The 23,420-nt window shown below is 52.3% G+C and overlaps 1 protein-coding gene across 4 annotated transcripts; it reads right to left on the bottom strand.

Moving 5' to 3' along the window:
- Positions 1-3,580: 3,580 nt before the first annotated feature.
- Csf1 (colony stimulating factor 1) lies at positions 3,581-22,294 on the bottom strand. 4 transcript variants are annotated; one of them, XM_027921983.2, is made up of 10 exons: positions 21,921-22,294; positions 18,675-18,797; positions 17,385-17,447; positions 15,716-15,886; positions 12,287-12,434; positions 10,419-11,198; positions 10,186-10,304; positions 9,600-9,652; positions 9,224-9,282; positions 3,581-5,677 (listed from the first exon to the last, which is right to left on the bottom strand). In XM_027921983.2, the coding sequence occupies exons 1-9, from the start codon at positions 21,957-21,959 to the stop codon at positions 9,237-9,239; spliced, it is 1,542 nt and encodes a 513-aa protein (XP_027777784.1). In that variant the 5' UTR covers positions 21,960-22,294; the 3' UTR covers positions 3,581-5,677; positions 9,224-9,236. The 4 variants fall into 4 exon arrangements, with proteins under 4 accessions (XP_027777784.1, XP_027777785.1, XP_027777781.1 ...); XM_027921984.3 differs by having other exon boundaries at positions 10,186-10,679; positions 21,921-22,291; XM_027921980.2 differs by having other exon boundaries at positions 10,186-11,198; positions 21,921-22,290.
- Positions 22,295-23,420: the final 1,126 nt, after the last annotated feature.

Here is a 23,420-nt window from a genome sequence, read left to right as displayed (position 1 = left end):
ATGTCTTCGAATGCTCCCTTCTGTTTAGCAGACATGGTCATCCACCTCCTGAGTGCTGCTTAGGAAACTCTGGGAAGCTGACGAAACATCCTGTGCTGCTTCTTGGGCTCCTCCCAGCAAGTCTGCACAAAGAATGCACGTGGTGACATTTTTGCCCTCTGCTGCCTAGAATCTCTTTGCCATGTTCAGTTGTTTTTCCTCAGGGAGGCACAGAGTCACCCAGTGCCCATCAGGCCCTTGCTTGCCTGGGCATTGTCTCTGTGGAGCTCAAGATACTGCAGTGTCTGTCACCCACCACCGCTCCAAGTCACCCTGCCATGGAGCTGAGTCAGTGTGGAGCTGACTATAGATGGGGTGATGGGGTCAGACTGTGGGCTTTCCTGTGGTCCTAGACTAGAGACCCAGACACAGTGGCTCTTGCCTCTGCAGGGGGAGACAGCAAGCCTCTGCATTCAGCCATTTTGCCAGGGGGATTTCCAGGCTGGCAGGGCCACCCTGCTCCCTCAGCAGTGCCAGCATCCAGGGCAGCAGAGCCTGGTCATTCCCTCCCTGGTCATTCACTCTGAGAAACTAAAGAGAAAAACCAGGGGACAAAAGTGCTGCTCTGGCAGAGGGGCCCTCTGTGGGGCATGGGAGGGGAACTTCCCAGGGCAGCTTAGGCACTGTTCACCCCCCCTCCTCAGACAAATGAATTTAGCTCCTTGTTCATGGGTCCTGGAACACCCACCAAACTCGCCCAGACTCCAGTGCCCCCGTCGACCCCTTCCTCACCATGGCCCACAGTCTGCACGAGGTTAACCTCAGGCTTCTTCCTGGTCGCCTCTGATTCATTTTCCTGCCTCTGGCCGGATAGGGGTTTAGAGGTTTGGCTGGGCCCTTCTGCTTATATACTCCAAACCAGAGTTCCTGACCCTGCTGCTAACCAGCACCCACCGCAACCCAGGGCCTCTCCCCTCCAGCTTCCTACGGGTCCCTCCCTCCAGTCAGAAACCCTTAGCCACATGGTATCATAGTCTTCATTCCCGCCACAGCACCTAGCTCTGCTATCTTCGTCAGAGAGGGGCCAGGCCCTGGCAGCATCTGGTTCCACAGTGCTTGCCTAGAGGGAGCTGTCTGGCCTGGTGCTGTAGGACCAGCTGACAAAGGCTGTTCAGGAACAGCCCTTTGGAGTCCAAAAGTTACTTTTTTTGTGGTTTGTCACTTTGAACCTCCATGCTGGTATGCCTGGTTTGAACTCTTAAAGTAGTTCTACATTGAGAAACCTGAGGCTCAGGGAGGTTAAATGCTTACCCAAGGTTGTACAAATGGGCAATAAGACAGCCAAGCCAAGGACCCGAGTTCTCTTGTTCTGAATGCAATGTGATGAGTGCTCTGTAAGTACCAGGCTTCCCAAGCAGCCCCCGTAGCAGGTCAAACCCAGGGAAAGGCCTGCTACCAGTCTCTGGCCTTTCTGGGCCTTCTGGGAAGGCAGGCAAGGGACATGGCTTTTGTTTTATATTTTTGTTTGTTTACTTATTTTCCCCTAATCCTTGCTGAAAGGCTTTCCATTCACCACAGCACTGTAACTCAAGCAGGGTTATAACCTGTTAAGCCCTGTCTCCATCAGAAGCCAATGAGCCATCTCTGCTGAAAATACTTCCTCCATCTGCTCATTGAACTATAGTTACTAGGTATTAATTCCATTGAATAATGCCAGTAAGACCCCTGCAGAAGGCCACCAATTAAATCTGATCAGAATTTGCACTGCCATGCCTTTATTCATGTATTCAGTACTGACCATTTGATCCACGTTTATGGCACACCTACTGTATGCCAGCTACTCTCAGGCACTGGCTTGTGAGGAGAGACACGGAAGTTTCTGGTAGAGTCCACTCATGATTTGGTGGAACAGTTGGACAGATAAACAGATCCCAAGTCTTTGGGAGCATAGGGGAGGAAGCAGCTAAGCTTGGGCGTATCACAGGAGCCTGAGTCAGGCTAGGGAGGCTTCTCAGAGGAGACTTTTTGGAAAAATATTTTTATTTATATTTTTTAGTTATAGATGGACACAATACCTTTGTTTCATTGATTTATTTTTATGTGGTACTGAGGATCAAACCCAGTGCCTCACACATGCTAGGCAAATGCTCTACTGCTGAGCTACAACCGCAGCCCCTTGAGTTGGGTTTTGAAGGACTGAATGTGAGTAAGTTTCTTCAAAGTCTTTTCTGAGGAGTTTTGGATGGAAAGGGAAGAGCTAGCTTAAGAAAAATGGTAAGGGACCGGGTGGGGAAGGCAATCACATAGAAAGGGGTGACAGAGACCCTGAATACTTAGTTCTTGGCTATGTTTGATTGGTGCCAATCCTAGTTCTATAACCTAGATCCCCTAAGTCTAGGGACTCAGGAGACTTAGTTATTTGGGCAGCACTCTCCCATCAATTTCTTTCTTCTCTTTATTTATACCAGGGATTGAACTCAGGGATGATCAACCATTGAGCCACATTCCCAGCCCTTTTAATTTTTTATTTAGAGACAGAGTCTAAGTTGCCTAGGGCCTCGCTAAATTGCTGAGGCTGGCTTTGAACTTGCAAGCCATCTGCCTCAGCCTCCCAAGCCCTTAGGTGTCCCATCAATTTCTGTGATGATACAAATGTTGCATTTTGTGCTGTCCAACAGGGTAGTCACATGTGACTGTCAAGCCTTGAAATGTGGCTAGTACAGCTGAGGAACTGAATGCTTACTCATTTCATTTTAATAAATTTAAGCTTAAATAGCCACCATATCTGACAGTATAGCTTTGGCTGCTTCTCACCCTGGGTTACCTTTGAATCACTTGAGATGTCTTTTAAAAATTCTGATGCCTGGTACCCGAGGCTCACCCTTGAGATCCTGATTTTGTTGATCTGGGAAGGGGCTTGGGTATTAGGATTTTTGGAAACAACCCAGGGGAGTCTCTGGAAAGCCAAGGTTAAGAACCCGGGAACTACAATTTTGTCCACCACACTCTCAGAGATGGGAAGGCCTCTCGTCTCAGCCTTGCCTCGGGTATATGTTTGAGCCATACTGGGCCTTCAGTTGCTTGGCCCACCTAGCGCACCTTCCTTCTTGGAAGGCCACATCCTTGGCCTCCCCTCTACTTCCTGTAGGAAGATCAGTCCTTTAGAAAGATCTTCACACAGACACAGAAGGTAGGCTTCTAACCCTGCTAGCCATACCCACTTCCAAAGTCCAGAGACTCATTCACCTCAGCAGCTGCTAGGACCTGGCCAGTTCCTTATCCCCTGGACAGCAGGGTTCAATGGTCAAGGAGCCTCCTGCAGGGCCCTGGGGCCCTTGGACAGAGCCCCACCAGCCATTTTCCCAGGCTGGGCTGGAACAGGGGCCGTGGCCAGGCCTGAGGTTTGGCTGCTTTCTGCCCATTTTCCTATTAAACAGATATGCAGATGAATGTTTGGGACAGCAATAGTACAGGAGGTTTCAGTAACAACACAAACTTGGAGACAGCCCTCCTTCCTCAAGTACCTCAGAAAAAGCTGCTGCCCGCCCACCCCTACTTTTGCCACCCACACCCCAAAAACTTTTCCCATGACTCACACATGGCAGCTTGTGCACTTCTTTTATTATTAAATATATAAGCAGCTTCCTATTTTTTAAATAGATATTTAAATGACCTTATATAAAATAATTCACCACTTCCAAGTATAAAAACGCAATCTCACAGTTCGTGAGCCAATGTCCCCTCTGGGCTTTCTCAGAGGAAAGTAGGGGTTCCTGTGCAGGTAGCCGGGGGAGGGGACACCCAGAGGTGGCTCTGGGGTTCCTCCTGCTCCGGTGTAACCAAGTGCCCACAAAGAGCTTCTGCAATGGGTTGGGTTTTTTTTTTTTTTTTGACCTTGAAAAAACTATATGTCTAAGGTGGAGGGGGAAGGGAGGAATGCCTTTTTTTGTTTTTTGTTTTTTCCTTCCATTTTTAAATATGTATTTTCTAGCATGGAATATGGAGTCTGTGACTAAAAGGATGAGCCCCATGAGAAAGTTCTCTGCTGCCCTTCCTTCGGCTGTCAGCATCAGGAGATGGGTAGCAGGGGCTGCAGACCCTCATTCTCTCTGGCAGGAAGGGAAGGTCATGGGCCTAGCAGCCAGACCAGTGGAGGGCCCAGAGAGTTAGGAAAGGAGGGACACAGCAGCATCAAGGGGCAATAGACAGCCCTGTCACCCACTGCCCAGGTCTCAGAGCCATGGCCAGAGGTTAGCCCAGGAAGCGGAGGTCCTCAGGGTGGAGTCGGAAGTAGATACTTGGGCCTCCTGGTCTCTCTCCAGCCCTGGCTTGCCTGGCTAAAGATGGTGGGGTGAGAGCTGGAGAGTATCGCTGGGGTCAGGAGAAAGAAGGGCCAGAGGGGGATGGGAGCTGGGAGCTATGCATGTGGGTCTGGAGTACAGCCTAGCACCCCATACCTGCTGACAGCAGGGGAAGAAGACTGGGCTGAGGGGTTGGGGTACAGAGAGCTCCCCAACCTCAGGGGTATACCCATGTTTAAAGACCCATTTTCAGTCAGAGCTCTCCCCGGAGCCTCTCTGCCTCTGCCTCCCCTCCCTTTCTCCCTCCCACTAGTCACTTCCCCCTTGGGAATGTCAAAGTGCAAGATGCAGAAACCTGGGCCAACAACACAGCCCAAAGACCAGCTTTGGCTGGTGGCCCAGGCAGTTCTCCCACCCCGCTCCACCCCGGGAAGTTGAAGGCTGGGTCAGGAGAGGGTCAGGGCTTAGGGACTCCCTCAGTCGACAGGTGAGACCAGCTCAGTGCAGGAAGCTGGGGAGAGGATGGAGGGGAAGAGGTCCAGATGGATGGATGCTCACTTGTGGGGATGGACGGGGTAGGCTGTTCAGCAGGCAGGTTCTGTATTCACAGTGCAATGGCTTCCTTCATGACGGGAGCCTCTGTATGGCTTCCCAGAGACGTTCTGGCAGGAGCTAGAGGGAAGGAGGAGCAGAGGCCAGAGCCCAGTCCCCCTCTTGGCATCATGAGCCAGGTCAGGCAGGTCCTGAGGGCAGGGCTGGCCTCCCCTCGCCACCTGGCAACAGGCAGAGGGCACTCAGGCAAGTAGAGGGTGTAGACCCCCCCAGCTGTCAGTGCAAACAGCCAGAAGCCTCCTCTTCCCGGCTTCTAGGCTGCACACCTTTCCGGGAAATGAGGCCACGCTGTCCCGCCCTGCAAATCACAGGCTCCTCTCTCTCTGGAGACAGGTCCACACCTGTAGATGTTAGGATCCCTTGGCACTAGATGGGTCCTTTGGGTGCAGGGCTCTTCCACTCCTCAGTGGCCACACTGGTCTCCCATATGCCACAGGTGGCTGGGTCCCTGGCCCAGGTGCTGGCTTGGAGAAGAGTAAGAGGAGGGTGTAGCCCCTGAGGGAAAGGGTCCTGAGACGGGCTCGCCAGCCTTCCTTAAGCGCATGGAGCCTCCAGGGCCCACAATAAATAGCGGCAGTGTGGGGCGTCCTCCAGCCCCTCTCTCAGTCAGTTGAGGGTCTTGAGGGTCAAGGCAGAGGAACCCCAGCTGGGCTGCTCTGGTCCAGTCCTGGCAGGCAGGAGCTCTGGTGATAGGCAGGCCACATTCCCAGGGGGATGGCTAGGGAGGGTGGTGGTGGACGCTCCACGATGTCTCCTCCCATGGAGAGATAGTCATGTGCGCCCCGCTGTAGGGGAGAAAAGGGAAGGCTGGTCAGTCGGGTGGGAGTGAGGGGAGGGTCGCTGAGGATGTGGCTGGGGGAGGGGTGACATTCCTGTGGGCAGGACTTCCTCCCATCCCTTCCCTCACCCTCCCAGCCACCCCAGACACCGCAGAGGGACAAGGCAGCTTTCCCTGGCAGCAGCCCAGGCCTCTGGCCAGACTGGCCTCACCTCCTACCTCCTCCTGGGGAACCAGGGACCACAGGGGAGGTACAGAGCCTGGTTGGGGTCTGGGCAAGGATTGGGGAGGGTCATTGCTCAAGCAGAGGGGCCCTATGGGATCAGGGAGGAGGCTCTTGAGTGTCCTTAGACCCCTTCTCAGGCAAGACTGTCTTAGTGGCCTTGGTTCAATGAACCATGGATGCCCCTAACTGTAGCAAAGAACTCTTCTTCTACTTCTACAACATTCATCAGAGAGGGTCCTCACAGATGATACTTATACAAAGGTAACTGAAGAGGAAGAACTTGGGCAGGAAGCATTTACAAGCAATGCCAGGAAGAGTAAACTCCCACCCTGCCCTTGTGCAAGTGAACCCGTGAGCAACCCAGCCTCCTCCGGCATGGGCCTAGAGACTTGCCTCCTGCATCATCCATGGGAGCCAGGGCCTTGTTCTCTCCCCACCCCCACCCCCATCCTTGTCCCCATGCCCAGCATCCTCAGAACGCTTTGTTCCCAGAGCAGAAATCCCCTGGACTCCATCCAACAGTTTGACTTTGGACCCTGAGTGGTGCCTCCCTCCCTAATGTCCATGGCCCTACTGGCCAAGCCTATGATGGGTAAGGAGGGAAGATGGAACCTACAGCCTCTGGCTCCCAGCCCATTCCCATGCTCTAGAGGAGAGAGAAGGGGGAACTATATTGGACATGAGCCATGCTGGTACAGCCAGGCCATAGGCCCTAGGGTCTAGGAGAGAAGAAGGACCAAAAGGGCATGCTTTAGCCCAGGGCTCCATCTCCTAGTTCCCTGGACTAAGATGCTGGTATCTGAGCTTTGGCATCTCTGTGTCCCTTATAGGTGCCTCTGTTTCCCACTTCCATTGCCCTCATGAGAGCAGCAGTTGGGCACTGGTACTCAATTTCCCAGGGGCTCTTGGTGCCTGATATGGAGACCACCTTAGGGCTGGACCCACTGGGCCACATGGGTCTCCATGTCCTGGATTCCTTCTCTGAGTGGAATCTTGAAGGGAAGAAGAGGAAGGCTTGGACAGGCCTGAGAGCAGGCAGCAGGGAAAGGGGAACAGGAGTACAAAGGAGTCAGGGCAGAGGGCCAAGACCCCAGGGAAATGGGTGACCTGTACAAAAAGGAGCCACAAATCCCCCTGGACCTCCATCTTCTGCTTACCATTCCTGAGGGGCCTGGGTCCTACTCACAGTCCTGACCCATTTACCTATCTCAGCCCATGCTGCTAACAAGAGGGACCCCAGGATTCCAGATATGCTGCTACCTCCTGCCCCTTTACAAATGAATTTTCCTGATTTGGGGCATATTCCAGATCTCTGATCTCTGAAGGAGGGGCCCAGACCTGTCATCCTACACATGCCCTAAGGCATTTGCTTGGGTCTGGCAAGGGGTGTGACGGGAAAATTGAGTGGGTCACCCAACTAGTCAGCCAGCCAACCAGTCAATCAGCAAATCAGTCAGTAACCAGTAAGCTCCTCAATCAATAACCAGCTAGCTAAGGCAGTCACCAGTAGTAGGTTGGTTAGTCAGAGTTACTTAATTAGCTGGTTTGTCAGAATTGATTAGTTAACTGGTTAATTGGTTAGTCAGAGGTGGGTCAGTTAGACAGCTGACCAGGGTAAATTGGTGAGTCAGCCCTGAAGCTGGCCAGTCAACATTTATTGAAATTTTGGCAAATATGATAGGGCCCTCTTTATACTAGAACCTGGCATGGAAAAGGAAATGCAAAAAAAAAAAAAAAAAAAAAGTGGAAGACAGTCCCTGCCCTCAAGGGGCTTACAATCTTCTGAGCTGTGCAGAATGTACATATACATGTAAAATAAGATTTTAAAATGTATAAAAACAACATCCAAACACGTGCAAATTCATATAGTATTAACCAGGTACAAAAGAGCAGAAGGGATATGAATTAAAGGAGCAACCAGAGGGGTGTAGAGACACCTGGGAAGCGCTCCTGATGGGCTGATTATGGGTGCAGTTTCAGGGGGAAGTAAATCAGGTCACATCTTTACCAACAACATGGGCAAGGACAACAGAAAGCACTCATCAATGTGCAGGGGACACAACTGAGAGGGCTACGCCGATGACAGAATCAAGGTTAAAACACTTTCAGTAGGTTTGGGGGATGGGGAGAAAGCAACAAGGTGGTTTTACCAAGGGTGAGCATAAACTCTTGTGCTTTGACTTAAAAAGTTAAGCTGTCCAAGCATGGGATGGAACAGGTCTGTTGGACACAGGTTCATGGAAAACAGAACTAGGGATTTTTAATAGACCACAAGCTCCACATATGACAACAGTATGATGCGGTTGTTAAAAACTAATGCAATCTTAATCTGCACGAATAGAAGAATACTGTCCAGATCAAGGAAGGTAACAGTCCCACTGTACTCTGAGCTGGTCAGACAACATCTGGAGTACTGTGTCCAGGGCTGGGCGCGACATTTTCAGAGGGACATTGACAAACGAGTGTCCAGGATGGTGAGGGGTCTGAAAACCATATCATATAAGGAATGTTTGAGGGACTTGGCCACACTTAGCATAGAGAATTCTTAAAGGGAACGTGGATGGTTAACTTTAAATATCTGAGGGTTCTATGAGAAGAGGAGGAGGACCAGTGAGGAGAGGACAGGGAGGGCAGTTTTGCCCAACACAAGGAAGGCTTCTCCCTGTGTTCTTTGAAGACACCATAGACTTGCTAGGCATGGAGCTTGTCTAGAACTGGGAGTGTGTGACAGAAAGCTGGTTGACTACCTGCTGGGGATGCAGAGAGGGTTGGCCTCTTGGGGGTGGGACACTGGGACAAATGACCTCTGAGAGCCCTCCCAAGGTTAAGGCTCTATGGTGCCATGATTCTAAAAGCAAGGAGTAGGAATGGCCTTGGCTGGGGAGGAGCTCCGGCTGGGAAGTGGTCAACAAGAGGTGCAGAGGGTGGCTGCTGGAAGGGCTTGGAAGCCAAGCTGAGAAGGTTAGGTGTGAGGTGGCTGACCATGCAGGGCTACCGAAAATTCCCCAGGAGGGTGAAGACCTCATAAAAGCCACATTAGAGGAAGAGGATTTGGGTTGCTTTGGGAGTGAAGATGACTTGAAAGCCTAATGCAGAGGTAGCAGTACCTGGCCTCAGGTGGAGTGGAGGAGATGGAGGGGCAAGGGGAGCCCTGAGGCTGGGAAGGGAGAGGGTTGGCTCCACTTAGTGATGAAGGCAGCAGAACCGAGGACAGGGAGTCAAGTGTGTGGGCCTCAGGCGAATCATGGTGTCAGTAGCAGGTAAGGGTGACTGAAGAAGGGGGTACTTCTTTTTAAGGGTGGAAAGAGATCAAAATCAGAATCTTACCTTAGAATTCCCTCTATACTGGCAATTCCATCTGTGTGTCCTCATCCTGGGCCAGGGGGCTGCAGGAAGAACAGGGGGCTAGCATAAGACTTCAGCAGGAACAGAGGAGTGAAGGGACCGGCTAAGTTCACCCCCAATTCCACATATGTGCTCCAACCCTCAGAGATTTAGAAAACCCCAAAGTGCCTGTCTCTTGGAAGAAATCAGGTAAAGGCCCAGATATCTAGGAAGGGAGACCCTTCCTCTCCCATCCTGTGCTGTAGTTTCATTTCCTTAGAGCAAATGGGAGAAGGACACCCCTCCCTGCAATCTAGAGTGGAAACAAATCAAAAGCCAGGACCTCCAGTGCCTCCCAGAGCCCCACCCCAACTCTCACCTGCCCTCTGGCTGCCTCATGGGAGAATCCAATATCTGAAGCTCTCGATGGCTCTGAGGAGAGAAAAGAGCAGGCTCATTGAGGAGCTGGGGAAGCGGGGAGACAGGGGTGCCCTAGACATTAATGGGAGAGTTGTAAGATTCCCCCTGCCAATGCCTCAATGTGGGGTTTATTCACAGGGTCAGGGAAGATTCCTGAGGCCTCACCACTGCCCAGACCCCCCTCTTCTTCCTCTCCTATGCAGCCTGCCCACTACGGTCCTCACGCCCCAGGCTCTAAAGAGCTCCCATGCACAGTATGGAGCTCCTTCTTCCCCCTCCTGCCTGGTTGTCACCCTGCTGTCAGCCCAAGAATCTTCTCTCCCATTCTCTTCTGCTTTGGTCCCTTTGGTCCCATTGACTTCATGGTTGGAACCTTTCTGAAGTAACCCTCTGTGTCCACTCTGACCCTCTGGCTCCCTCAGGTCCCATCTCTCAGCATCTGAAGTACCCAAGCAGAACTCGGAGTGCCCTCCATTCCTGCACCCACACCCAGCCTCTGCCCTGCCCCTGTGAGATGCCCTCTCTCCTCACCAGGGCCTCCTTACCCTCCGCCTCCACCTGTAGAACAGGAGGCCACCAACAGCCAGCAAGACCAGGATGATGCTGGGCACCAACAGGTGGAAGACAAACTCAGGGGACTGGGGGTCGGAGGATTCCTTATAGCCTGTGTCAGTCAAAGGAATGGAGTTAAAATGGGCCAGGGGCCCAGCTGCCCCCTCACTTGCTTGTCCTCCTTCCAGTTCTGCGGGGCTCCTCCGATCCCTGGTGCTCCTCTTGCCTTCCAGCTCCCCAAGGGGCGGTGCAATGTCCCAGGAGTGGCTTCTGGGAAGCCGTGTCTGAGCAGAGAGGGTGGAGGGGTTGCTGAAGCCTTGGGGGTGCTGTGAGGAGATCCAGGGAGAGCTTGGTTCCTGGTGGTCTCTGGGCAGCATGGATGAGCGGTCTGTCTTCTCAGGGGCATGACTCTGGGCTTGGCCAGTGGGTCTCATGGGGTCCACCTTAGGCAAGGGGGTGCCAGTTACATCCATTGGTTGTTGGTCCTCTGTTGACATAGGGAGTGAAGAAGATGCTGAGAGGAGGTCTCTGGGTCGGGCCATCTCTGCCTGGACACTGCCCCCTCCTGGCCTGGAGGGGGAAAGCTCTGCCCCTTGGGGTCCAGGGCCCTCACTAGCCTCTCCAGAGGCCTCTTCTAGGACCCAGTTAGTGGCCAGTGCAGAATCAAGAATGTCCTCCACCCCAGGGATGGGGGCTCCAGCAGAGGGGCGAGGCTGTGGTAAACCCCCAGTGGGCCTGTCCTCAAGGCCTGGGGTCTCTGGTGACTTGAGGCTCTCGCAGGTGCTCCTAGGTGGTCGCTGCTTGGCACTGCCCGGGTCCACTGTGCGAAGGGGCTGCTCACTGGGCAAGAGGGAGCTGCCCTCTGTCCCCTCAGAATCATCCCAGGTCAAGCCAGCCATTGGGGCAATGGAGGGGGTGAGGGGCTGCTGAGGGGAGACAGAGGTCAGGTCACTGCTAGGGGTGGCTTTAGGGTACAGGCAGTTGCAATCAGGCTTGGTCACCACATCTGAAAGAACCACAGAAAAGGGAGAGAGAAAGACAGGAAGGAGATAGAGTCACCAGCCTCTGGCATAGCTCCCCCAGAGGGGTCAGGAGGGGATATGGGTCTGGGGGGGGGTCCCTCATCTCCTAACTCAGCCCTGGGGCTGAGAAGAGGAGAGGATTAGATGTTCATGACACAGGGCTCAGACAGAGAAGGCACAACGTGCAGGGTGGCATAGGCAGAGCAAAGAGCAGAGGATAGACGCCCAGACTGGGGGACAGAGTGAAAAAGGCTGGAGGCCAAGTCAAGGTTCAGCAGCAGCCAGGCCAGGAAATGGAGCAGTGGCCTCCCAGACCAATAAAAGACACTTTGAAGCCCCCAAGACACTAGTTCATGCATACCCAGGAGCCACACAGCCATGGCCACAGACAGGAACAGACTGGGGCTGGAACATGATCAGCTTGAAGCCTCAGGACTGAAACCACAAAACTGGACTTGGCCATTGGCAGGTTGCGAGGCCTCAGCCCCTGCCTTGGGGAGCAAGGTTGAGTAGGAGGGCACACGTGGCACAGGACGCAGAGATGAGGACACGCAGGGTACACAGTTGTACAGCTGAGCCAACAGTGGGACAGTTGGAATGATGTTCAGACTTCAACTCCAGCCTTGTCCCTTGAGGGGACACCCAAGGAATCCTGGGAACTTCTGGAGCCAGGGTATCCTGGTGATTTGTAGCCGGGCTTCTGGAGCAAGAACCCTAATTCCCAAATGCTCTCTCCACAGAAACCCCATATGTTCAGCCAGTCTGCAGAGCCTAGGGGAAAAGCTTCCATGCCAATAGAGCTTTCCCAAGGGGTCCCCTCTGTTACTCCCTGACCTCACAGCCACCAGCACAGGCCTTCTCAATGCCTCCACATGCAAACATACAGTGGTGTACATGCACACATATGTCAGAAAAGACATGTGTCTAGGACCCCGAGGTACATAAAGCCACATATGTACACGAAAAAGCACATCTACGCACAGAGAAACACAGGCTGCCTCCCAGGGCTCCCTCCAGGCCCACGTCCCACCTTCCACACCCCCTCACACTTGCTGGTCCATCCGGTGCCTACCTCGTCTGGAGCACTCAGCAAAGCTATTGTTGCAGTTCTTGCTGAAAATATTCCAGTCCTTTTCAAGGAGAATTTTTGTTTCATTAAAGATGTTTTTGATCTTCTCCAGCAACTGGAGGGGAGTCTCATAGAAAGTTCGGACACAAGCCTGGAAGGAGAGCAGGGACCTCTTTTGAGACTACTAGTCTTGTGTCACTTTCTTGTTTATTAAATTCCCTTGGCCTTTCTCACATCAGTCTTCTTTTCCCTTTTTGTTCTCTCCCTTGGTTCTACTCTAGTTTGCAGCAGAATCAGTCCTGATGTTATGAAGCATGTCATTCATTCACAGATCCATCCGATATATGTTTATGTGCCAGGTACATGGTAATTACCTGAGCATCACATAATGAGAAAGAGGGAGGTAGCTGAGCTGGACACGGTGTCCAGTGGGGGTGCTGGCACTACACAAATTGCTAAAAGTGCAGTAAGACCCAGGAGGAAGTTCTGAGCAATCTGAAGGTGTAATAAAAGAGAACTAAACGAGAGTTCAAGGAGAACTTCCCCAGGGAACCAACTGAAAGATGAGCAAGAGTTAACCAGGAAAGGAGACATGGTTGAGAAGAGCTGCCTGCCCTGGCAGGAAAAAAAAAAAAACAAGCTGTGTAAAGTTCCTGATGCAGAAAAAAATATGAAATACCAAAACCTGAAAGAAGGCTGGAGTAGCTAACATACTGTCATCTAGGAGGAAAGTGACAAGAGACACAACTAGAGAGAGTTCAGTGGGGGCCTATAGGGCCTTGTAGACCATGTCAAGAACTTTTAATATTATTCATAAAGCAAAAGAACTGTGAGCAGTTGTTGGGGAGGTGGGTGGTGGGGTAAGACCGCTTTTAGAAAAATCATCTCGCTATGTTGTGGAGAATGCAATGGGGTAGCCACGGGAGTTGAGGGTCCTCTACTTGTGTTGGTATGTTTTTGGAGAGAGGACTGAGGACTCCTCAGGCCTGTCTGCTGAGCCCATCTGTCTCTCTGCTCATGGGCCAAGCTCCCGTACCCACTGGAGCTCTGGAAGCTCCACTCTCCTGGGCTTCCTCTCACCTCTCCAGCTGCTCCTTACTCTCCTGATCAGGTTCCTGACTTCTAAAAGCTGGAATTCCTCAGGGTCCAGTACTGGGCCCAAAGCTTCTTTCACTCCAGGCCATGCCACACACACCCCTGCCTTCCACCAGTGGCCTACTTGACTCCCAAATACGAAGTACTCCGTGAAGTCCGTGAGGGTGTCCCTGAATCCCCCTGATCTGTGCACAGTAGGCCTGACATAAATGTTTACAGATCAATTATGAATGAGAAGACCTGGGCTCAGCTCCATCAGATAGGTGACAGCAGCCAAACCAACTGTCCTGTGTGGGCTCCTTCCCTATCTATGAAGTCAGAACAGAAACCCTGTCCCCAGGCTGCTGAAAGGAAGGCAAAGAAGCTAGCTGTCATTTCCTCTCTCTTCACTGTCTCCTCACACCTCACCTCAGACTTCATAAAGCAAGAATCTGCAGCCAGAAGACCTGATGCCCAGCCTGTCCGAGCAGAGGGTGTCCGCCACCCCAGCTCCAAATCCCTCTAGCATACTTTTGCTGGGGGCTGCTCCTCCGGCTCCAGTGGCTCCCTCCCTCCTGGGACCCACCCTCAGTACTCACTGGCTGTCTTATCGGGTAGATGGGTGCCTACCCACATGGGCCAGAGAACCTTGTCTCAGTGGTGGATGGGGAATGCATATTCCCAGACTCATGCTTGGACTCAGTGAAGCAGACTCTGGGCAGGGGGTGCTGGGAATCTGCATTTGAAACAAGCTCCCCAAGTGACTCTCAAGAACCTTGATGCTGACAAGCCACAGATTCAATGCTTCTTATTAAGGATTTTTTTTTTCCCTCCCTCAACTGCACTCTCCCTTTAGCTACATCTCTTTTTCCAAGTACCCCTTCCTCTGCTTGACCTTTAAGTGCTGGAGTTTCTGGGCCTGTTCCTCTTCTCAGAGTGGGCAATGCTATACAGTCCTGTGCCGTCACAGGTGACCTCCAAGCCAAACCTCTTAAGTCTGTGTATCCCTAGTCACATTCAGAACCAGGGCCTTCAGCTGCCGGCTCAGCATCTCCAGTCTGATGTGTCCCAAACTGAACTAAGCTCTTTCCTCAGACTTGCTCCTGCCCACCGATGTCCCCATTTTAACATCCCTGAAAGAGCCAGGTGCCCAAGATGCAGTCTTCCTGACTCTTCCCTTCCCTCAGCTCCTTACATCCCCTACATGAGCCAAGTCCTGCCTGGCCCATGCCCACCCGAACATCATCACTGGCCTCCATCTTCCCTGCACCACCCTGAGTCAAGCCACCACTACCTCTGGGCTGGCCTCCTCCTGCTCACCTCCTGGCTTCCATTCGTGCTCCCTATAGCCCACTCTCCACACAGCAACCAGAAGGGTCTCGACTTGAGATATCTCAAGTCACTTGCCTATCACAATGGTTCCCCTTGCACTTCAGACAAAATCCTGCATCTTTGACACCCAGATGGTCTGGTTCCTGCTTTTTCTCCTCCCCCACACTTTAGTGCTCCAAAACCTCCTTGGCCATACTCCTGCTCACTAGGACACTCTTACACCTTGGCTGTGTTAACTGCCCTTTGGGTTCTTAAATGCAGACCTTCCTGTTCACTGTAGGGCTTGTGTTCAACATTCTCTGCTCTGGATTGTTCTTCTGGTCTCATTGCTTTCTAACTCATATTTTATCTCTGGAGCTGTCATTCATATTTTCTTACTCAGGAGTCTACTTTGTCTCTCCTTCTGCACTCCCATTTAGGGCAGAGTTCCCGAGGCCTGTGGTTCTTGCTCATGGCCCACACTCTCTCACCTCCTTCAGATCTTCCCTTCCCTGGCCTAATGTTCTCTAGTGCATTTATTGCTATCCTCTGTACTACATACTTGACTTGTGTATTTTTTTTTACTGTCTCATCATCCTTACCACCACCACCCCAAATGTTATCTCCATGATGGTGGGGATTTTCGCCTGTTTTGATCACAGCTATTTCCTGGTGTCAAGAACAGCACCTGGTACACAATGGGAATTCAATAGCTATTTGTCAAATGAAAAAAAACAGTCCTGCTGGTTTGTAATCATATTCCCTGTGTCACTGTTTGAACAACTGCCCACAACCCTTGACCGTAAGCTCCACGAGGGTAGGAACCATTAGTTTCTTGCTCCAAGTACATCATCAAGGCCCAACACTGCACCTCTTCCTGATAAGTTCTTACTAAAGGTTTGTGGAATGAATGAATGAACGGGAGAGTGAGTGGGCAATCTCATGAGTCAAGATGGGTGGATGCACTTGGCACATGTGGGCTTGGGTGGTACCTCCACAGCTGCCCTCCACCCCTTCTCAATGCTCCCATCTCCGGGACCCTCCTACCTTATCATTCTCCTCATAATCCTTGGTGAAGCAACTCTTGAGCGACAAAGGAAGTTCCTGGAGCGTTACCATGGCATCGGCATTGGGGGTGTGGTCTTTGAAGCGCATAGTGTCTTCCATTATGTCTTGTACCAGGAGAAATGCCTTCTTTAGGTAGCACACGGGATCTTTCTGAAAAGCAGGAACCAGAAACTTATGTCCTGGCTGATGAGGCCCGGGAAGCTCTGCTTTGTTTTAGATGCTGCCACACCAAGCAGACAGAGGTCTGCACCATGCTCTCCCCTACCAGTGATAAGGAGAATGCTGCCCTGTCTTTCTTTTTCTCTTTTTGGATTCCAACACTACTGGGGACTGGGTTAGAGTGAAGGAAACATGGATTCTGATTAGAGAGATCTTTGGATTTCTGGAATATAAGGCCCTAATTAGGAATTCAGAGGGTGGGCTTCAGGGAACCCTCTTCTCTCTCTCTCTCTCTCAGCTTGAGTTCACAATAGTCCTTGGTCTTGTGGTCCCTTCAAATCCTCCAGGACATAAGGGGTACTGAAGACTACATCATAGTCCAAAGAATGACCTCAGTGTTTTGTCTCCCATGGATGGTGGTTGCCTTGAAGATAGAAACTCTCTTTTGGCTCCATATTCTAAGCACCTGGTTCACTAGGATCCTGATAAATGTGTGTTATGGCTTGAGTGAGGAGTGAATGAATGAGACACTGAGGCCATTTCTTAGGCCATGAGGTGATCTCCAATTTTAATAAGGGGCACATGGGTCTGGTGTGAAGGAATTCAGAGATGGAAGTAACCTCTAGATAGCCTGTCCTGTGTGTGGCATAGCAGGTGGAGGGTGGCACCTGTAGAGGTGTGACAGACATCAGGAAGACCTTGTGCAGAGACTTGAAGATAGGAAGAAACAGGGAAGGGGGTCAGAAATGGGGCTATACGCTCAAGATACCAGGCTAGACAGTCTGATCTTTCAATTGGAGTGATGGGGACCCTGAAAGGTGGGGTAAAGGCAGCAGGTTTGGGTTTCAAAAACTCCCCCTAGTGGTGGGATGGTGAGTGTACTGGAATGAATTAGTGAATTAGGGAGGCCACTTAGAAGGCTCCTGAAATTGTCCTGAAACTGATTGATGGGTTGTAAGGACAGAAACCAGAGCTGCCAGGAGGCTCAACCAGAAGCACTTGGTGTCTTATTGGGTGTGGGTAGGAAGATTGGCTGGACTGACTTCCTGAGTGCTGATTGTCTGGTGAATGCGGTAACTTATTTTTCCAAAACATGAGATTTTGAAGTAGTGCATTGGTTTACCTTAGGCTCCGGAGATAACAGGCCTTCAACTCATGCCTCTACCACTTACTGGTCATGCTCCCTTAACCTCTCTATGGACAATAAGCAATATCCATGGACCACATAGTGTTACTGTGAGGACTAACTTGGAAAAATGCCTGGCACACAATAAACACTTTTATGTGCCAGCCAGGAAAAGGAAAAAGTAGGGAACCTGAGCCCTGGAGCCTGCCCAGCCCCGATGCTGGCACCTTAGAATTCAGCATCCAGGAATTCTCACACCTGTCCAGCTCTAGGATTTCTGATGCCTTCATGCGCCCATATGTACCCCACCCTGGGAGGAACACATAAGCTGGAACATGGGCTTTGCAGATAATCACCACTCACCAACTGTTCCTGGTCTACAAACTCAAAGGAAATGTTGCATGAGGTCTCCATTTGACTGTCAATCTGTAAGAGAGAACAGGCCAGTGGTTGCAACATATCTATAACTCAGCTGAGCTGACCTTAGAAGGAGGACCTGAGTTTCTCAGTGGATTAGGGTTCAAACTTCATCCACCTCCCCCCTGCTATATCTAGAAAGAGACAGTCAAGGTTAGGGGAAGACCTATGCCTTCCAAATGCCCAGAGGAGGGTTATAGAAGAGCAAACCGTCTCCTCCTACCTCCTACTCTATGAAATCACAGATGCCAATTTGTTATAAGGAAAATCAATCTACAGGATAATACAGGATCCAATCTTCCCTGGAGGTAGTAAGCACCCTGTCATGGAAGAAATTTAAGCAGAGGTTGGTCAAGCTCTGGGGATTCAGAATTTGTAGGGGCTGGGGCTAGAGGCCCTTAAAATTCCCATTATCCCCAGAGCAGGAGTCTGTGTTCTAAGACTCACAAAATGCTGTGGCCCTTGGTCTACCTTGGATTGCTGTAACAATTTCATGCAGGAGGAGTAGTGCAGGGGCAAAAGAGGCTGGAGGTCCAGCCCATGGCCTTCAAGTTCAGGGAAGGGGAGCTAGTCTCAGCCAGTGGTGCCCCACCCTGCCTGGCTGACCAAAAGGATAGTAAATTCCCTTTTGAGCCAGACAGGAGCTATGACAACAACCTGACTCTGCCTGGATGGACCATGTTTGGGATTGTTGATGATTCTGTTGGTCAGATTAGGATGAGACAAGGGCTCCTTCATGGGCTAGATGAGCAGGCCATTCCAGTGTCAAAGGCAAGAGCCAGAGAAGTGAGGGTGGAGGGCTGGGAGTAAGACAGGAACCTCCCCTTCAAATCTGGGTGGAGCCGTGGTGCCGGGCTGTTGGCATATCTGAGAGTCCAAGAGCTAGAGGCACCATCTGGACTCAGCAAAAAGACTGGGCTATCTTCCCCGAAGAGGCAATCCTTGAGGGAAAACAGGCCTTAGGAGCCCTTTTAGAATCCACAGTGGACATTTTTGGCTAACATTAACTCAGGCAACCAGCCCCGGAAACTCATCCTATTCACCACCTGCAAGGAGGTCAAAGAGGGCGTCAGGGTTGGGGCTCCTGAGGTTCTGACCTGGGGAAGGTCAATGAGAGGAGAAGCAGATGAGCCATGGTCTAGAGAGCCCTATTCCCTGCAATTCCTCTCTTTGACCCTGCTCCCTGGCTCCTGACTCAGTTTCCCCAGTGGGGAGAAAGCATGGCCATACACTCACCAGCTGCTGCAGCAACTGTAGGTGTCCGTTCCCAATCATGTGTTTACAGCTCTCCGAAACCTCCTTGGCAATACTCCTGCTCACTAGGAGACAGACCAGCAGCAGCCAGGGGCCCAGCCATGTCTATGACAGAGAGGGTGTCATTACTCCCCGGCTCTCACTTTCTCCAGCTACCCCCATGCCCTGCTAGAGACAGAAAAACAACGGTCTCATACCCACAATGCTGTAGTCTCTGCCTCACACCCCCAGATGCAGCATTCCCCAAATCAGGAGTTCCTATCAGCCATGGCACAACCTTGCTCTCCCTGATAACAACCCAGATGTCATCCTCTCCAAGAAATCTTCCCAGATTTAACCCAGGCCAAGCCTAACCACACATCACATCTCTAATGATGATGCAGGTGGTGTGCCCAGCTATCAAAATTCTGACAGTACAGGAAACTCCTCAAGGGCAGGATTTGCATCTACCCATCATTTTATCCCTGCAACATCAACACAGAGCCAAGCACCTTAAGCTGCCCTCGAGTTCATGTTCATGCCCCAACTTCTAGATGACAAGCTAGAGACAATTCTCCCAGGGGCCTATGCCTTCCTCCCAATTGGTTCCATGCAGGTCTGACTTTGCCACAAGAAAAGACCAGGGGACCAAACACAATTTCATTAGCAACTCATCCCACACCTCCTGGAGCCAGGGTGTATATTTCAAAAGGAACCCAACTGATTAATCAGAGGCAGTAGTGCCAGCTCTGCACCATCCCTGGCTGGCACCTGCCTATCAGACTCCCACCAGGTTCTTCACCAGCCAGCCAGCTCTTATCATGGCAGAGAAGTCTTCTCCTCTCTTTCAGCACCCACCTGCTCCTCACCAGGGTGATGGGACTGGCTCCTGATATTCTGTCTTTGCCCTTCCTTCTTCTCTCTCCATTTTCCTCCTCAATGTCCCCTCATCTTTATCTCTGGAACTAGGGTTCCTCTTCTCTAGCCAGAGGAAGAGGGACCCTTGTGTTTTCTTTCCTTAGCTTGAGATTGCCTCTTAAGAGCTCCTGAGCCTCCTGACAACTGATGCCCCCAGATTCAGGGAAATGCTGGCAGGGTGGGGTAAGGGCTGGCACTTTCCTGGGCTCTGGGCTTTGCCCCAGTAATCCAGATGATGAGACAAATACTGCAAATAAGTAGCACATTGGAAAAACACAGGGAGGCTACGAAGCAGCCCATACCAACAGGCTGATTTATATTTAAAAGCCCAGCGCCTTGCCAGTTCTTACCAGGGGGGACAGGCAGCTCTGACTGGGCTACCAGGGAAACTGCAGGGAGGAGGGACCTTAGTGAGGCTTTAAAAGATAGGGAGAAGTTGATGACAGGAGAGGGAGGAAGGTTTGAAGGGAAGAGACACAAGGTGGCTCAGTGCCATTCAGCACGGGGCCTGTGAGGGTCCTGAGAGGAAGTAGAACAGCCATGGTCTGTGGCAGACTTCAGGCTCTGTCTGGCAGTTGGGGAGATAGCCCTGGGTGAGAACAGTTGCCCAGGCCCTCAGGAACTTCAAGCACAGGACCGGTTAGAGGAATTTGAGCCATGCAGAGGCTGGCTTTGCCCCATGCTGGCTACCGCTGAGGCTCTGAGCCCCTGGTGTAACTGGTATGTAGGAAAGAAAGGGCCTCTGGGGAAGGAAAGGATGTTCAGGAAGACAACCTCACCCCAGGCATTTCAAGACATTGATGTGTAAGGACAGAAAGTTGAAGGCAATGTTTAACCCCCCTGGGCTGTCTGGCTTTGGGTAGTATTTCAGGCATCAGTGTGGGGAAAGGCTGGCTTTGAAGATGGCTGAAGGGGGCCAATCCTAAAGGATCAGGACCGGCACCCAAGGGTTAATGATCTAGCTTGCATCTAGCTGGGCAGGCTCTTCCCGGCTTCCTTCTTCTTCCCACCCACCACCTCAGCCTCTGCCTGTGGGAACAGCCCTCAGAAGGAATCTCTGCTTCGGGCTCAGAGAGATGCAGGACATCTCGCACAGCTGCTCATCAACGACCACCATCCCATTCCATCTTTCCCTTCCACAGTCTCTGGAGAGACCTGGCATGACTGGGCCATCAAATGACCCTGTCTAAACCTGGCCCCTTTTCTTTCCTCCTGCATTTGCCTCCTCTTTCCTTCACCTTTCACCTCCAGCCCCTTCTCTTTGCCTTACTGCCTATGGCCTAACCCTCTCCCCTTTTCCCTCTCCATCCCATCTTCCAACTCTCAGTTGGGGGCTCCCTCCAATGTGGATCCACTCTTCTCTCTCTTTTCCCACCTACAACCTTCTCCTCTATCCCCCAAGTATTTTTTTGCTCCTTTCTCCCCAGTTTTCTCCTGTGACTCTTTTCCAGAACTGCTTAGAAGCAGACACATTATGCGACCAGTCAAGTGTTCACTTGCAATGCAACCCTGCACTTTCTAGGAGTTGCTGCTGCTGCTGCCACTGTTGGAGCAGGGTGTCCCCTATGCAGTCCTAAGTGGCCCATCCCCAGCTCTACAACCTCAAACCTTCCTTCCACCTTCCTAAACTAACACAAATTCCAGGATCTCCTCAACTCCTTGAACCTGACTCTTCAAGAAAAAGAGATTCAGGGCTAACCCCAAGCATCTCTGGCTAACCCCAAAACAGTCACCGGAGTCGCCAACAGCTCCTCTGTGGGGTGGAACAAATAGTAACTTGCCCATTTCCTTCCCTCTGCCAGCAGGTTACTCAGGCACAGGCGCTGTCATTCTAAAGTTGGGTGACCCCTCAACTTTCCCCATCCGGAAGCACCCACTCCTCCAAAAGGGCCTGGAAGCACGTGCATGGTTGAGGGAAGATGCCCACTGGGGGCCGCATCACTCAGTGCACAGCCGGCTGCTGTGCTTGGAGTGAAGCAGGGCGTCCTGGCTGATACCGGGCCTCCACCCTCGGCTGCGAATCCCTATCTCCTACCGTGGGTAGCTCAGTGTTCCCTTCCGTGCAATGGGATGTGCACCCTTCCCTTTACCAGGAAAGTGCTGCAGCCCCAGGAGCAGCAGTACGGCTGCCAACGGCCTCAGCCCAAGAGCGCAGGGAACCCCTAGGCAGTCGGTGCGCAAAGGCGGTTAAGAAACCGGAGCCCCCGGCCGCTGCAGGAGAGCCCGGGCAGCTGGCGCGCCCCGGCCGTGGGCTCCAAGGGGCCGCGTCGGGCCGCCGGCCCCCGAGCCTCCGCCCCAGCCCTGCCGGGTCCCGCGCTGGCTGCCTCTTACCGTGGGAGGGCAGCGCCCGGCGGCGCCCCGCGCGGTCATACGGGCAGCTGGGTCCCGGCCGGGCGCGTCGGCCGCCCTCAGTCGGTCGCTCGCTCGCAGATGCAGAGTCCGCGCCCCGGCCGAAGGCCGCGCCGCAGTCCTGGGGTGTCGAGAGCTCAGCGGCGGCGCCGAGAGGACCCAGGCAAACTTTCACTTTCCGCCCGCCGAGCTTAGCTGGCCAGCCCTCGGCACAGCCTTTTAAGCGGGCGGGCTCGTGGGGCATGTGGTTTATGGGAAATCACCCTGGCCAGGCGCCAGACGCGCGCACACACACACACACACACACGCACTGACACACACACACACAGACACACACACACTCACACACTCAGACTTCGCAGGCCCACTGAGCCGCCTCCCCTCCCCCACCCCGCCGGCCGGTCGTCCCCGCTCGCTCGCTGGTCTACCCAGTCGCGCTGTTTTCTGTGCTCCACTCTGCAGCCTTCGGAAAGAAGCGCGGGTTCCACTGCCCTCCCCACCCCGCCCTTCCCCGAGCCCTCTCTAGACACAGCCTTTCCTTCCTCGCTCTCCAGGCCTCGGATCGGGGCAATTACCTTCTTTCTAATGCTAGTCCCGAGGGACTTTCCCTCTAGGCCAGAAAATCCCCAAATCTGAGCAGGAAATGGGCCGAGAGCAGGGATAGGCACTGGGAAGAGAAGACAAACCCTCTGAGAAGACAAACCCCTTGCAGTATGCCCCTCAAGGAGCCTGAGCCCCCTTCACTATGCAGCCAATAAGCCCGCTGAGCTCCCTCACCCCACCCCGGCCCCGTTCTAGGGTCTGGAGACCAGCTACCTGGCCAGGAGAGGAGGGGCCGTGTCCTGTGACAGCTAACTGGGAGGTTCTGCTCTCTGTGCCAAGAGACACTTGAGGCACTTGGCCGCGGATAGTGTCAATGCTGACTGGGACCTGTGTTCCTTCCTGACCATCAAACCCAGCTCAGATGGGAAAGGCTCTGCACCTGGCACCTTGTGGAAATGCATCTACTGAGTTGATTAACCACATTTTGTCTTTACATGAGAATGAATCTAAATGAATCATTGGGATGAGCGAAGCCTATTAATTATAATGACAACATCAGGAAAATTTTCTGTCTTCAATTCATTATGATCCAATGTACTTCAGTCCCTCTGTGAGGCTGCCCACTCCATCCTCTGGGAAATATATGATGCCTGGCCTGGTTTTGAAGAGGCATCTTTCTCAGTTGCCTTACACATCCCTTGCTTCAGCCTCAAGCTATAAGCTTGCACCCACATCCTTTGCTCAGATGGTCCCCTCTTCTCCAAAGGCTTCTTTCCTGGGTTGTCCTTTCGGCAAATTCACCCTTTAAGACAAAAATCACATCTCGTCCTACTCCGACAAAGCCTTCTGTGACTCCCCAGGTAAATCAATAATTTCTTTTTCCTATGTTCCCACTGGAATTGGCTTATTCCTCATGGTGGTTGTGAGAATTTGTTTATT

Source organism: Marmota flaviventris, chromosome 10, assembly GCF_047511675.1.
Source record: "Marmota flaviventris isolate mMarFla1 chromosome 10, mMarFla1.hap1, whole genome shotgun sequence".
Taxonomy (NCBI): domain Eukaryota; kingdom Metazoa; phylum Chordata; class Mammalia; order Rodentia; family Sciuridae; genus Marmota; species Marmota flaviventris.
Note: the sequence above shows the minus strand (reverse complement) of the source record. Positions and strands in the feature narration are given on the sequence as shown.

What these genes read in the sequence shown, in the direction of transcription:
- Csf1 (XM_027921981.2), bottom strand. Translation starts at nt 21,959, where the DNA reads ATGACCGCGCGGGGCGCCGCCGGGCGCTGCCCTCCCACG. An exon ending in TACAGTTGCTGCAGCAGCTG is followed by an intron (nt 17,448 to 18,674) that starts GTGAGTGTATGG and finishes TCTCTCTTACAG; the next exon opens with ATTGACAGTCAAATGGAGAC. An exon ending in ATTATGAGGAGAATGATAAG is followed by an intron (nt 12,435 to 15,715) that starts GTAGGAGGGTCC and finishes CTCTCCTTCCAG; the next exon opens with GCTTGTGTCCGAACTTTCTA.